The sequence below is a fragment of the Bos indicus x Bos taurus genome, chromosome 6, assembly GCF_003369695.1.
Source record: "Bos indicus x Bos taurus breed Angus x Brahman F1 hybrid chromosome 6, Bos_hybrid_MaternalHap_v2.0, whole genome shotgun sequence".
NCBI classification, from domain to species: domain Eukaryota; kingdom Metazoa; phylum Chordata; class Mammalia; order Artiodactyla; family Bovidae; genus Bos; species Bos indicus x Bos taurus.
The window spans coordinates 115,220,353-115,233,576 of record NC_040081.1 but is presented as its reverse complement, the minus strand read 5'-3'; the positions used below and the strand labels follow the sequence as shown (position 1 = coordinate 115,233,576).

The 13,224-nt window shown below is 63.3% G+C and overlaps 2 protein-coding genes across 28 annotated transcripts in view; one reads left to right on the top strand and one right to left on the bottom strand.

Moving 5' to 3' along the window:
* The window catches only part of ADD1 (adducin 1), a 91,134-nt gene extending 83,384 nt beyond the window's left edge, over positions 1-7,750 (top strand). For 4 of the 14 annotated variants that reach the window (XM_027545192.1, XM_027545187.1, XM_027545190.1 and 1 more), the window contains 4 exons: positions 71-227; positions 3,433-3,519; positions 4,154-4,187; positions 6,033-7,741. In XM_027545192.1, coding sequence (XP_027400993.1) covers positions 71-227; positions 3,433-3,519; positions 4,154-4,187; position 6,033 — 279 coding nt within the window. In that variant the 3' untranslated portion in view covers positions 6,034-7,741. Of the gene's footprint in view, positions 1-70; positions 228-3,432; positions 3,520-4,153; positions 4,189-6,032 lie in introns of those variants that run through there. The other 10 variants (XM_027545185.1, XM_027545186.1, XM_027545184.1 and 7 more) reach the window with 4 other exon arrangements.
* MFSD10 (major facilitator superfamily domain containing 10) lies at positions 7,596-12,002 on the bottom strand. 14 transcript variants are annotated; one of them, XM_027545223.1, is made up of 14 exons: positions 11,905-11,994; positions 11,269-11,486; positions 11,066-11,162; positions 10,811-10,914; positions 10,373-10,531; positions 10,131-10,292; positions 9,769-9,877; positions 9,555-9,666; positions 9,266-9,374; positions 9,088-9,178; positions 8,841-8,888; positions 8,669-8,758; positions 8,381-8,540; positions 7,596-8,201 (listed from the first exon to the last, which is right to left on the bottom strand). In XM_027545223.1, exons 2-13 carry the CDS (start codon positions 11,440-11,442, stop codon positions 8,425-8,427), a joined length of 1,371 nt encoding a protein of 456 aa, XP_027401024.1. In that variant the 5' UTR covers positions 11,443-11,486; positions 11,905-11,994; the 3' UTR covers positions 7,596-8,201; positions 8,381-8,424. The 14 variants fall into 14 exon arrangements, with proteins under 14 accessions (XP_027401024.1, XP_027401012.1, XP_027401014.1 ...); XM_027545211.1 differs by having other exon boundaries at positions 7,596-8,224; positions 8,841-8,910; positions 11,905-11,990; XM_027545213.1 differs by lacking the exon at positions 11,905-11,994 and adding an exon at positions 11,592-11,877 and having other exon boundaries at positions 7,596-8,224; positions 8,841-8,910.
* Positions 12,003-13,224: the final 1,222 nt, after the last annotated feature.

Below are 13,224 nucleotides of genomic sequence, written 5' to 3'. Positions count from 1 at the left end.
CCACCGCCCCGCCTGGGAGGAGGGAGAGCCTGGGGGTCCCTGCAGACCGTCTGTCCCTTTCTGTCTGCAGGGTGAGCTAGTGACGGCTTCCAAGGCCATCATCGAGAAGGAATACCAGCCCCACGTCATCGTGAGCACCACCGGCCCCAACCCCTTCACCACGCTCACCGACCGCGAGCTGGAGGAGTACCGCAGGGAGGTGGCGCGCAAGCAGAAGGGCCCGGAAGGTGAGGAGGCGCTGTCCCTGCGGGCGCCTTGTCCTGAGGGGACTTCAGGTTCGCGTCCTGACCTCCCCCGGGCTAGTCCTGGAGGACGTCAAGGGTAATCACGGCTCTAATTGGTCTGGTCGGGAGGGCCCGGAGTCCTCGCGTGAGAGAGGTCCTGCCTGCAGTCAGACGCGGTCGGGGGAACCCCCGCTGGTCTGAGCACCGCACCAGCACGAGGCAGGGCCTGAAAAGAGCCCTGCTTGTCAGTGCTGCTGTGAAGCCTCTTGTGGGCGAGAAGGGAGGGAAGGAGTCCGGTGGCCTCTGTGGCCTCGGGAGCCCTGGCAGGCCCTCTCCCGTCCAGGTTCCGGGCCGTGCCGGCCAGTGCTCCGTCTCCTAGCTGGATAGCCGTCTGTGTTGAGGGCTCAGGACGGCCAAAGAAGAATGCATCAATTAACCTGGGATAGCTGGTGGGCAGACCAGTCTGAGTATTACTTTTAAGATGCATTCCGCCTTTGATGTATGTAGTACTTCATTGTCAACAGTTCCCCGAGGAGGGGCCTTCTCTGAACCGTCTGGTCTCATTCACACTCCAGTCGTTTTTGAGCAGTTAGGTTGTGGCAGGCCCTGTGAGTGCTGTGCGTTCCTGTGTTTCAGGACTGTTAGCTCACAGTAACCCTGAGAGCTGGGTCTTTTCTCACTGGTTAGAGCAGAGACACCTGTTCCCCAGAACAAGGCCGGGTGCGGCAGAGGCCCGCCTAGGGCTGACCCACACCCCGGCACCCAGTCTCCCCACCTTCATCTCAGCCACAGTCACGGCCCAGGGTTTTCTCTAAGCCCCGAGCGCTCCCTGGCCGGGCATGGTCACAGGCCCAGGGCCTCGCGTGGCCTCTTTCCCCACCCTGCAGAGGGGGCCCAGGCTGGGGCTGTCTTCCTGTTGGCAGCTCACAGGCTAGGAGGACATGGTTTTGTAAAACATGTTGGGACTACTTTGCAACAGAGGAAAGTAAACAGCTCTGAGAGCCAGAGCCTCCTGGAGCAGCTTTTTTCACACTTCAGGTTTTTAAAAGCAGACTCAGGCATCGTGATGGCCAGGAGAGAAACCGGCCTTCCACTGTGTCTGACACGAAGGCTCAGGAGTCTGAACCGCTCTCCCAGAGTGCCCTGGGTCGGTTGCCATGCAGCCCCTGGGGCAGGACGTCCCCTCCAGGAGGCTCGTGCCGCCCTTTCTGGCCTCAGTGTGCACACTGCTCCCTCCTGGAGGGGACGTCCCGCGGTGACCCTCCAGGGTCGATAGGGACCGTCCTGGGAGCCATTTCTGCTTCAAACACTTTCTCTGATTTCCCCCAACTTAATTTTTCTTTTTAGTCTTGTTTTAGGTCAGCTGCATATGCATCTGTGGCTGCTGTTGACATTTGAGTTGTGAAAAAGGCTGCTGTGGAATTGCCTTTCAGCTTGTTAAGTCCTCGGTGCCTGTCGCTTTCTGTTCTGTGTGCGTTCAAGTTAAGACTCCGTACACATAGATGCAGGGGGAGCCTGATCTTCGGGTCACAGCGCTGATTCTGACTGCCTCCTGGGCAGTGCAGGCGGCCTGCAGGAAGCTCTGTGAGAGCCACAGCCCTGATACGGACTGAGAAGGAGAGCTCGTGTGTGGGCCTGAGCCCCCGGTCCTGTAGCCTAATCCCAGCTCCTGTGCACAGAGCCGTGTGTCTGCCCTCTGGCCCCTCCCGGTGTCTGGGAAACCCGGATTTTTTTTTTCTTTTAGTTTAACCACAAGGCATGAGAGCTTTCTCCGCACGTGAAGGCTCTGTCAGGAGGGATGTTAGAGGGAGTGAGTGGGTGGATGTGTGTGGGGACAGCTGTGAGCATGCTGTGTGCTCACAGACCTGTCAGCATGGGAGTGGCAGCCAGGGGCCCTGCCAGGAGACCCCTGCCCAGCACTGCTGCCAGCCCTTGGCGTGGCGGGAGGCGGTAGCGCGTGCTGCAGGTGAGACTCAGGCATCTGTGTCAAGGGTGAGCACTTCAGGTACAGGGAAGAAAGCCTCTGGCCTCTTTTCCTGGTGGAAGGAATTTGTGTCCTCCGGCAGGAGATGTGCCGGCCTCTGTGCGTAGACACCTGGCTTCAGGAAGGGAGCTGTAGGTTTAGGAGGTGTAGGGAATACGGCACTTACTAGCCCTAAGCTATTAACGTGAAAAGTGACAGTGAGACGGGAGATTCTAGGAACTAGGGTAACAGTGGTATACAGTTTTTCCTAAATGAGAGGTAGACTTGGAATTTTCTGGATCCTAGTTCCTGTGATTTTTTTCTCTGGGTTTTAGAGCATTTTACTTTAGGAAAAAAAATACGCATTACAAGTGCCGAGTTTATTCCTCTTTAATGTCTGTTTTATGTATTTCTTATCTATTTTATTTATTTAATACCTATTTTATTTCACTGTGCCAGTCTTAGTGGGGCTTCTTTGGTGGCTCAGAGTCTGCCTGCAGTGTGGGAGACCTGGGCTTGATCCCTGGGTTGGAAGATCCCCTGGAGAAAGGGCCTGGCAACCCACTCCAGTGTTCTTGCTGGGAGAATTCCATGGTCAGAGCCTGGCAAGCTACAGTCCATGGGGTCGCAGAGTCGGACGCGACTGAGCGACTTAACACTTTCACTTTTTCACCAGGCTTCGTGTGGGATGCGGGATCTAGCTCCCTGACTAGGGATCAAACCTGGGCCCCTGCATTGAGAGTGTGGAGTCTTAGCCACTGGACCACCAGGGCAGTCCCTACAGCTGCCAGGTTTAAAGTATTGGTAGAAAATGCTCTAAATAAAAGATTAAAACCAAGATTGTGCTCATGGAGTGTCCCTTGAAGTGGCAGGTAGGGTGTGGGTGCTTGGGACCTTGGGCTCTTCCTCAGCAGTGGGATGCTGAGGATGTGGGGAGGGGGCTCCTCACCGGGGGACCGGCCAGGGGTCCCTGGTCAGCACAGCACAGAGGCAGCTCTGGTGATCCTGAGATGCAGGTCCACACTCCAGTCCTCGTGGGCTTCCTTCATCCTCTTTCAGACAGCGACTGGGAAAAGCTGAGGACAGTGGCTGCGAGCTCTTGTCTTCCAGGCTCCGGCCTGTGCCCTCCTGGAGGCGGCCCCATGGGCAGGGCAGGCCAGCCTGGCTGCCTTGGAGGAGGGTGACGGGGAGGCCCTGGGGTTCACAGCTCTTCACACGCTGTCCCCGTGGTTTGTGCATCTGCAGAGAATCTGGACCAGGCAAGAGAAGAGAAAGAGAAGAGCCCTCCGGAGCCGCACACGCCCCCCAGCACCCCTGTCAAGCTGGAGGAAGGTGAGCGCTGGCTGGGGGTGGGCCTGAGGCCACCCCTCGGGGGGAGGGTACATGGTTGCCCAGGGCGCCCTCACTGGGAGGGGGCAAGTGTCCTGACTTTGTGGAAGAAGAGCAGCTGAGTGTGGCAGGAGCTGAGCTGACACCAGTGGCCAGCATGCGTTTGCATGGGGCCAGTGCGTCGCTGGCTCTGCGCGCCCACGCCTCTGTGCCGTGCCAGCTCTGCGCTGAGAACTGCAGGCGGCGCAGACCCATAAGTGCGGTGCGCGTGGTCGGGGACAGAGCCTGCCTGCGTCCGTGACGTCAGTGTTGCCCACTGCTTGCACATTTCCTCCACCCTCCTGTGCTTGGGTTGCCCCGGAAGCGTCCTCCGTCATGTCCAGGCCCCTGGATCGCACTCTCTGGCCGTACGAAGAGCCCATGGAGAGTGCCGGGCCCCGGTGGTCTCCCAGACCGCCTGCCTCTGTCTGGGGCCCATGGCCTCCGTGTGTGTCCTCCATCGTGTGCGTGGTGCTTCCCCTGCCTGTCCGGGCCTTGGCCCCACCCCCCCCGCCCTCTGTCCGTAACCCAGTGGCTGTGACTGATGCGTAGACTCTCTACCTGTGCTTTTCTCTTCCTGTGGCTGCGTGACAAGCAGGAGGTGGATGTGCTAAAGAGTACCTGTTACCATAGTAAGTACCGCCTGCCGCCTGGCCCTCTGCTGGTAATCGGAATTCCCTGTGCTTTGCCTCATTCTGCTTCTTTGTTGCTTGTTAAGTTTTGTTTTCTGTTGATTCAAAATAAAAAGAGCCCCCCCCCCACGCCCCGCCCCCCCATTCCCTGTCCTTGCACTGTGGGTAGTGACCCTCCTGGAAAGGGCTGGGTCACCTGAGCTGTGTGGTGGGCAGCCTGTCCTGGAGTCCTGCGATCCCAGGTGGGGCTGCTCAGACCACTCTGGGCCTCAGAAGTCCCAAGGGACCACATTGTCCTATTCACCTTCGAGACTGGTGCTGCTCAGTGGAGAGCTCTGCTCTGTCAGACCAGACTTGAGTCTAGAGTAGACTCAGACAGGCTGGGATTTTGCATGGGGGTTGCATGTATTTTGATCTTTGCTTAAGCTGGGTGCTTAAGCTTAAATCTGAGGGGGTGGGAGGGAGACATCACTGCTCTTGTTTAACGTGGCATTTGGTCCAGCGGTAAAAGTCACCCCGCGCACCCGCAGGAGCCTCTGTTTCCACGAGCGGATCCCCAGTGCCTCGTGTGCAGCTGAGCCACGCGGTTCGCTCTCCTAAGACCCGGGGTGAGGGGCTGGCGGAGGGGAGGGGCACGCCAGCCTCCCGGAGCCGCCCTTGCCCGCACTCCTCCTGCTCCTCTGCTCCCTGTCACCTCCTGAGGTTTGGCTAGATTGCCAGTGTTGCCTAACCTCCCAGTGGCTTGTAACTTTGTAGACTATGTTTAAAAAATCCATGAAACTGGTTTCCCCTGGGGCCCGTGTAGAAAGCAGGCCTCAGACTGTTTCTCTAAAGTCAGTGCCGTTTGGCTTACGTTTGTTTCCATGTTGAGGGGCTTCCCTGGGGGCTCATTTGGTAAAGAATCTGCCTGCGGTATAGGAAACCTAGGTTTGATCTTTGGGTCAGGAAGACCCCTGCAGGAGGAAATGGCGACCCACTCCAGCGCTCTTGCCTGGAGAATCCCATCGATGGAGGAGCCTGGTGGGCTGCAGCCCGTGGGGTCACAAAGAGACGGACACGACCGAGTGACGGACACGTCACTTTCACTTTTCCATGTTCAGCTTCTTAAAATGGCTTGAATTTTTTGCCTGTCCTTTACGTTAGAGTTCATCTCTCTTTTTTTCCCCCCTTTTCTCTTTTTTTTTTTCGGAGTTCATCTGTTTTTGAATTCTCTAGCCTACAGTGGCCTTTGGTGGTGATGTTGACGCCAGTCTGGGAGTTCACTTGGGGTTCTCCGTGGACTGCCATGGTTTAGTGTTCACTCGGGTTCTCCGTGGACTGCCACGGCTTAGTGCTCACTCGGGTTCTCCGTGGACTGCCACGGCTTAGTGCTCACTCGGGTTCTCCGTGGACTGCCACGGCTTAGTGCTCACTCGGGTTCTCCGTGGACTGCCACGGCTTAGTGCTGTCCTTGGGGGACCACGTGTCATGGATGCACGCTTAGGCGTAAACTCAGGACCACTAATGCTCGTCCTCTAATGGTTCAAGTGTTTAAGGCAGAACATTGCAGTCCTGAGACTGTTTCCACGGGCTTTCGTCACTCTGTCCACGCCTGGGGACTGAGCCCCGGGACTGAGGCTGGTTTTGTCAGCCCGCTGTCCGTGAGAAGGAGCTAAAATCACCGTGAGACCGAGCCCACGTCTCACACTGTGGGCTGCATCCAGCCTTGGAGTAAAGTAGACCTTGGTGAGAGCTCCTTACTCTGCTCTAGAGTCACTTCCAGGGCAGCGTCTGTGCAGGGCCCTTGGGAGGCCCGGAGAGCCGGGCGGTGGCTCTGTAACCGTGTCTCTCCCGCCCCCCCACCAGACCTGCCGCGGGAGCCTCCGTCTGCAGACGACAGTGACGCTGCCACCTTCAAGCCGACTCTGCCCGACCTGTCCCCCGATGAGCCTTCAGAAGCACTCGGCTTCCCGACGTTGGAGAAGGAGGAGGAGGAGGAGGAGGAGGGGCTGGGTGAAGCTGGGGGCCCTCCAAGCCCCTCCGGGTCCCCCTCCAGGTCCCCCCCGGTGGCCAGCCCCGAGCCAGCCCCAGCCCAGGTGGCTGAGGAGGCTGCCTCCCCAGCAGCCGAGGACGCTGGCAGTGATGGGTCTCCGGGCAAGTCCCCATCCAAAAAAAAGAAGAAATTCCGCACCCCTTCCTTCCTGAAGAAGAGCAAGAAGAGGAGCGACTCCTGAAGGCCCTTCCTGCACACGCCGCGCCGCGCCCCCGTCCCGTGTAATGGAATGCAGAGGCCCGCCCCCGCCCCGCCCCCGTGTAGCCAGCGCCTCCCTCGGTGTGACCAACCCCCACGTAGACCGGTGCTAACCTCGCGTGTGTGCAGCGGCCTGGCCCGCAGCCTCGGGTTCTGGGCCAGACGCGGCCTCCACATCCACCTCGGAGCCAGCCCTGCCCTGCAGGGGTCAGCACCTCGGCCCCTCTTGTAGCTCCTCAAGGACACTGTCCCCCGGGAGCCGAGTCAGGGTCCCGGCTGGACGGGGGCAGACCTGCCCACTCTGGCCTTGACCCCGCCTGCTCTCCTCTCGTGAAGTAACCCGCGCCCCATCTCTGCTAGGCTCCCCTTCACCCCCAGGTCTCAGGTGACTGAATCAGACCCATAGCTTTCTGCTGGTGTTGCCTGCTCGGTGATCCTTGTTCAGATACACAGCCTCAGTCCTGTGAAAGCGCCCCAACAGCCCAGGCCCCTGGGATGGCCTTGGAGAGGGTCAGGGCTGAGCCGGCGCCCCAGTAGCTCATGGCGCAGCTGGTGCTGGTCCCCGGTCCCCTCAGCCAGAACCAGACCAGGGGCCTCGCTTCCCCCCTGAAGCGTCCTGAACCCGTCGTCATAGGGATGGCGCCTCTGGGGGGTGGTCCTGCGGACCTGCAGCTCCCGCAGCCCCGACGCCATGCACGGGCAGCACTCTGCTTCTGCTCTCTGTCCTGGGGAGGGCCTGGCACTGAGGCGGGTCTGCACCTGAGCTCAGCTTGGCTGGGAGGCTCATTCCCTTGGTTAGAGGGCAGCTTAGGGTGGGGGTAGGCCCCAGAGGTCCACTGACGTCCTGCAGTCACCCCAAGGCCCCTCCCGCCCTCCAGCGCCGCATCCGTGGAGCAGAGCTGGGGGCTGCTTGGCTGGAACTTGGGGTGGCCGGGGTCTCCTCGACAGTGGGCTGTCCCAGGAGCTCCAGAGCCAGCCTGTCCCGACAGGCCCCTGGGGTGAGGGGACCTGAGGCCGCCTGCATGGCACTGACCTCCGCTTAGAGCTTCCTGGCAAGCTGCTCTCTGTGTTGTCTTGTCCTGGTGGTGGTCGAGCTCCCCACCCTCACCCTGCACTCAGTTAACCACAGGCTCCTCCTGCCCTCTCTTCCTCTCACCCCACATATGCAATGACTTTAATTTCATTTTTGTAGTTTATTTTAACTCTTTGTATCTCAACATGAAGTTTAGTTGCATATACAGACACAGGCTTGGGAGGACAGGTCCTACGGCCTTTCTTCATTGTAACATGTTTTACTCACAAATAAAATTCTTTACGCAGTTTCCTTGTCTAACCTTGGGAAGCAGTCTTGCATCTAAATTCCTTTTGTTCGCTCCTTTAAAATAGGACTTCAGAAGTTTAATGTTCCAAAGATTCCACAGTGAGCACTTATCTCTTGATCCAGCAGAGTTTGTCACTTTGTACCATGGGGGACACAGTCTGAGAAGCACCCTGCCCCAGGTGTCTTCCTCTTCTTCCCCAGAGGGCAGTGTTGGGGGCTTCGGGCCAGGGCCCTGGGAGAGGGGAGGGGCGTCAGGCGGCCTCCCCACCCCCACCCCAGGGCAGACGGGAAACCACCGGGCAGAGCCTGGCACCCTGTGGTCAGTGCAGCTGGAACAGCTGTCACTCCAGTTGCTGCCCCTGGTGCCTGGGGGAGGTGGGGGGACGGGATGTGCGCTGCAGGAAGGCACTTGGTCTGTAACAGCTGCTTTGTCATGCTGAGGCCGGGCTGAGGCCCTGTGTCACTGAGAACAGAAGACAAGAAAGTCTGGAAGGTTTTAGAATCTGATCCTGACAGGCAGGTCCGTGCTGGAGTATCTTGCACCCTAGAGCTGCAAGCCCCGGACCCCGGGGGCGGGGGTGAGGGGGCTGGAGGGGATCAGGCGGGCAGTGGGAAGCTGTCCTGGCCCAGGCCCCCACTTACCGCGCAGCCCCCCATCCTCACATCATCGCAGGCGGGCGGCCCAGCTACTCGGCCTTGAGTGTCCGCGCCGGGGGGCTCAGGGTCCGCAGGATGGAGAAGGGGAGCAGGAAGAGCGCCGCGCACACGGTGTAACAGACACGGGCACCGGCCAGCCAGTACGCTGTGGAGACAACGGGGGAGGTGACGGTGCCCCGGGCCCACCTGCCCCCTCCAGCTCGCCCAGCAACACCCCCAGCCCCGGTCTGGCCGGGCCTCCAGCATGCCCCGAGTGCCGTACCACGGCCTCACCTGAGGCGGCCACCACGGGCCCCACGGCCCTGGCCAGGGCGCCCAAGCTCCGCAGCGTGCCCATGACCGTGCCCTTCTGCCCGGGCGAGCCTGTGGGCGACAGGGGACAGCCGTCAGGGGCCCTCAGACCGCCTCCCAGGGGCTGGCCTCGCGCCAGGGCAGGGCCTCTCACCATAGCCGGCGACCACGGAGGACAGGCAGGGGACCACGACGGCTGCGGCTGGGAGGACACCAGGGAGACGCTGGTCAGTCGGGGGAGAGGCCAGAGGATGTGGGGGGAGGGGCCAGGCCCCGCCCCGCCCGGTCCTCACGCCCGAAGGCCCCGCCCTCACCCGCCGGCCCCGCCCCCGGCCCTCACGCCCACAGGCCCCGCCCTCGCCACCCCACAGGCCCCGCCCCCGCCCCGCCGGCCCACTCACCCCAGGAGTAGAGGAGCAGCCCCAAGCCCAGGATGGGCAGCGTGTGTCCCCAGCCGACGAAGAGGGAAGCGGGGATGAGCAGCAAGATGGCCTGTGGGCGGTACAGCCCGTCTGAGAGCCCCTGTTGCCTCCGCAGAGCGTGGGCACCGCCTGCCCCCAGCCCCGGGGAACTCCATACCTGCTTCACAGCCGCGATTTCCCTGCCAGGGCGGATCCGCCGGGCGTAGGCGCCCTGGATGGTGGCCATGGTGAGACCGATGAAGAAAAACATCTTCCCCTGTTCTACCCTGCAAGGGGTGAGCCGTCAGCACCCCTGCCCTGCCGGTGCTGCCCTCACACGGCCAGGCAGCCGGGGTGACCTCGGTCCCCGTCCTCTGGGAGCTGCGCAGTCCGTCTCAGGACTCTGGACGGGGCCCGGGGCATGCGTGTGCCGAGATGGGGACCCACCGGGGTGCGGGGCATCCCACCTGCTGAACCGGAAACGCTGGTGCACCAGGAAGCTGAGCGTGAACTCCAGGCCGGAGAACAGGAAGAGGTAGAGGAAGTAGACCAGGCCCAGGCCGCGCAGGCTGCCAAGCCCTGGGGGGCGGTGAGGAGGGGCAGTGGCCCTGACGCGCATGCAGCCCCCAAGGCGGCCTGAGGGACCCCCCCAGCCCCACCCCCCCAGGGCCGGCTCCTTACTGACTCCAGTGGGCGGGTCTGGGCCCCGCGCCACGGCGGAGAAGCGGAGCAGGGCCAGGGGGCTGAGCAGGTCCGCGGCGGCCCGGAACCCCAGGGTGACGGAGGGCGCCTGCGGGGGACAGCACTGAGGGCCTGCTAGGGGGTCTGGGGGTGGGCCTGACGAACCTGCTCGGCCCCTGCACCTTGCAGGGCCCCAGCAAGGCCGGGGGGTCTGGGGACCACGGGGTCCCAGGAGGCGCTGTGCTCTCAAGAGCATCTGGACACCAGGAGGGCGCAGCCTGGCCTCGCAGCACCTGGAGCTGGGACACATGATGGGCATCCCCACCTCTCTCAGCCCGGGCGCTGTCTGGCTCCCATCTTACCCGCTTCTCTGGGGGCAGCGTCTCTGGCAAGAAGCACCAGATGAACAGCAAGTCGGAGACGGCGAAGAGCAGGGCCAGCCAGGGCACTGTCTCCGAGGGCAGGAAGGCTCCCAGTGTGGGGCCCAGAGTGAAGCCCAGAGAAAAGGCCACCCCGATGACTGCCTGGGGAAAAGAGGGTGCCTGAGCGAGCAGGGAGACATGAGCCCCAGAGACCCCCACCCCTAAGCCCCAGGGCCACTCACCATGCCCTTGCTGCGGGCAGACGGTGAGCCCAGGTCGGCAACAATGGCGGTGCAGAGGCTAACGTTCCCCTTGCTGATGCCGCCTATCACCCTGGAGGCCAGGAAGGCCGCAAAGCTCTTCGAGGCAGCCCACACGGCGTACGAGGTGGCCACACCTGCCTACCCCAGGGCAGGTGCCGTCACTTGAGGCCAGGAGGGGCCCACAGTGGGGCTGGCAGGCTGAAACAGTACTCCTGGGACCCTGCCCTGTTCTGCAGCAGCCAAAGGCCACTTGTATGCCCAGTGACCCCTTGGCAGGAGCAGCTCTGCCACACCCTGGCTTAGCTCCAGAAGCCCCGCTCCCCCCAAACACCTCCCCCAGGGAGCAGTGAGGGCCAGTGAGGGGCCACGGAGGGCCCACAGCTGCCTCCCAGAGGGCTGCCAGGTGGACACGCGTACCAGGGACAGCAGCATCCCCGGGCGCCTCCCCAGGCAGTCAGACAGGGCCCCAGTGAGCGGTGCGGAGAGGAACTGCAGGAGGGAGAAAACGGAGCCGATCAGACCTGGAAGAGACAGAGCTCACGGTCACCACTCGGCCCGGGGGGGCCCCAAGGGAAGTGGACGCTCCGCGGGGAGAGGGGGCGGACCATGCCCCAGAGCGAGAAGGTGAGAACCAAGGTGTGGGGGAGGCCCCGGCCCAGCTCGGGACCCTACCTCCGAACAGGACGCTGTTGTACCTCTTCTCCGCTGGCATCCCGATGGCTGCTGCAAACCAGTCCACCCCGCGCTGCCAGGAGCCGTAGAGGGGGTCCTGGGGACAAGGAGGCGTGGCGAACTCGGGCGTCTCTGAGGGGCTGGGAGCCAGGAGCAGCCATGGCGGGGTGCAGGGGCAGTGGGGCTGGCGGGGAGGGGCTCACGTGGGCACGGCCGTGGCTCTCCAGCAGCCCGGGAAGTAGGGGCAGCAGCAGGGTGAAGGCCAGGAGGTCCAGCAAGAGGCCGAGGAAGACCACAGCGACCACGCGGGTTTCTGGTGCCTGCTGCTGGCGGATGGGCGGGCGCGGCGTGCAGCTCCCGCCGGCTCCACAGCCCATGATGGGAGCGGCTCCGATCAGGCCCGGCTGAGCGTGTGGCAGGTCTGCACGAGGGCACGGTGCACGAAGGCACGTCCGGTTACCCGGACTGACGCCCACCCACCTCGGGAGGAGAGGATCCCTCCGCCCGCGAAGTGTCCCCAACCCACTCACTGCCAGAGCGCCCCTGAAGGATCTGCCTGCCCCGTTACCGGCTGTCGTTCTGTGCGCCCTGCCCCCGACCCTGGGCAGCAGGAAACGCAAGCTGTGGGGGAGTTACGCAAAGAAACGGCCAGCCCGGGAGGCCGACCGAGGGGGGCCGGGCGGGGCATCGTGGCCCCGGCACCTCCCGGCCCCCGCCCCACGGCCCCGGGAGGAGCGGTCGGGGAAACCCAGGCCCAGGCGGAAGCAAGGGGCAGCCTGGCGAGCCGGAGAACGACCCCCGCCCACCCCGCCCCTGCCGCGGCCGCGCGCAGCACAGACCAAGGGGTGGACGGATGGACAGACGGACGGACGGACGGACAGACGCGCAGAGGACCGCCGGGAGGGGCGGGCGCGCAGACCCCGCCCCGCCCACCCGGAAGCCGGCGTGGTTCCCCGCTCGGAAGTGGGCGTGGTTTCATAATCCGGAAGTGGGCGGGCCGCCGCGCCCCCTCTTCCGGCTACTGGGCCTGGCGTCACCGGCTCCAGCCAGGGCTGGCGTCCTGGCGGGAACTGATCAGATCGGGGGCGCCTGACAGACGCAGCCCCATTTGCCCCTAGATTCAGCGCCCGAGGGACGACCCGCCCGCTGAGGACCCCAGGGCTTTGGGTGACCCGTCCGGAGGGCGGGGTCCATCCTGACCGGACCCTCCTCGCGCCGTCCGCCCCGGCCAGAGGCCTGCGGCCGAAATACAGCTGCGGATACGCGCAGTCGGCGCGGGGGCGCGGGCTCGCCCGCACTCGGGCCGCGGCGGGGACGGTGAGGCGTGGAGGCGGGACTGCCCGGCGCCCCGCCTGCCCGGGGTCACCGGGGAGGGGCAGCTGCCCGCATGGCGCCTGCGGACCTGGCTTGGGCTCCCCTGGCAGCCGGAGGGCCTGCCTGCACCTCCCGCTTCCCCTCCGACTCTTGAAATGCAGGCGTGTGTGGTCGAGCCGACCAGGACAGGCCACCCCGTCCTGTCCGCTCAACACTAATGCACTCCCCTGTAGACGACACGAACTTCAAATAAGCCTCACGGCAGTCCCTTTGCCCGGCGTACAGCTGTTCCCCTTGAGTACCAGTCCGCTTTCCCCGAGGAGCAGGCGCGGCTGAGGCGTGGCGGCGGCGCTGAGGTGGCTGGGGAAGCGGCCGAGCGTTTGGCTCTCAGAGCAGCCCTCTCTAGCGCCTGGCCAGGCGGTCACAGCTGCTATCACCACCAGCTTCTTAGGCTCCCCCTCGGCCCGAGGAGGCAGGGCTGAGGCGGGCATTCTGCCTTGTACTAACCTTTTCCAGGGCAAGGCCTGCAACGGGGTGCAGAAGCCCGGGACGGGCCGAGGTGGGGATGCAGGGTGACACGGAACCCGGAGCTGGGGCCGCTCCCCCTCCGCACAGAACTCGGCAGCAGTACCTGGGCACCCAGCGGCGCCCAGCGAAATAGCAGCGACAGCAGTGCAAGTTTACATGAGGTGGAACCTTGAGGCTGTATAGCCGGCCGGCTACACAGCGAGAAGCCAGCCCCATTCGTGGCCCCGACACCCACCAGGGCCTGACATCTGTGGAGTCGCCCACCTGGCGGACACCTACGGGAACAATCCTGGGGGGACAGCGGAGAGGACGCAGGC

Excerpts from the sequence above, each read along its gene's own strand:
- MFSD10 (XM_027545211.1), bottom strand. The coding sequence starts at position 11,442 with ATGGGCTGTGGAGCCGGCGGGAGCTGCACGCCGCGCCCGCCCATCCGC. Across the intron at positions 10,532-10,810 it reads CGGGGATGCTGCTGTCCCTG|GCAGGTGTGGCCACCTCGTA; the intron begins GTACGCGTGTCC and ends GCCCTGGGGTAG. Across the intron at positions 10,293-10,372 it reads CTGCCCGCAGCAAGGGCATG|GCAGTCATCGGGGTGGCCTT; the intron begins GTGAGTGGCCCT and ends TCTTTTCCCCAG.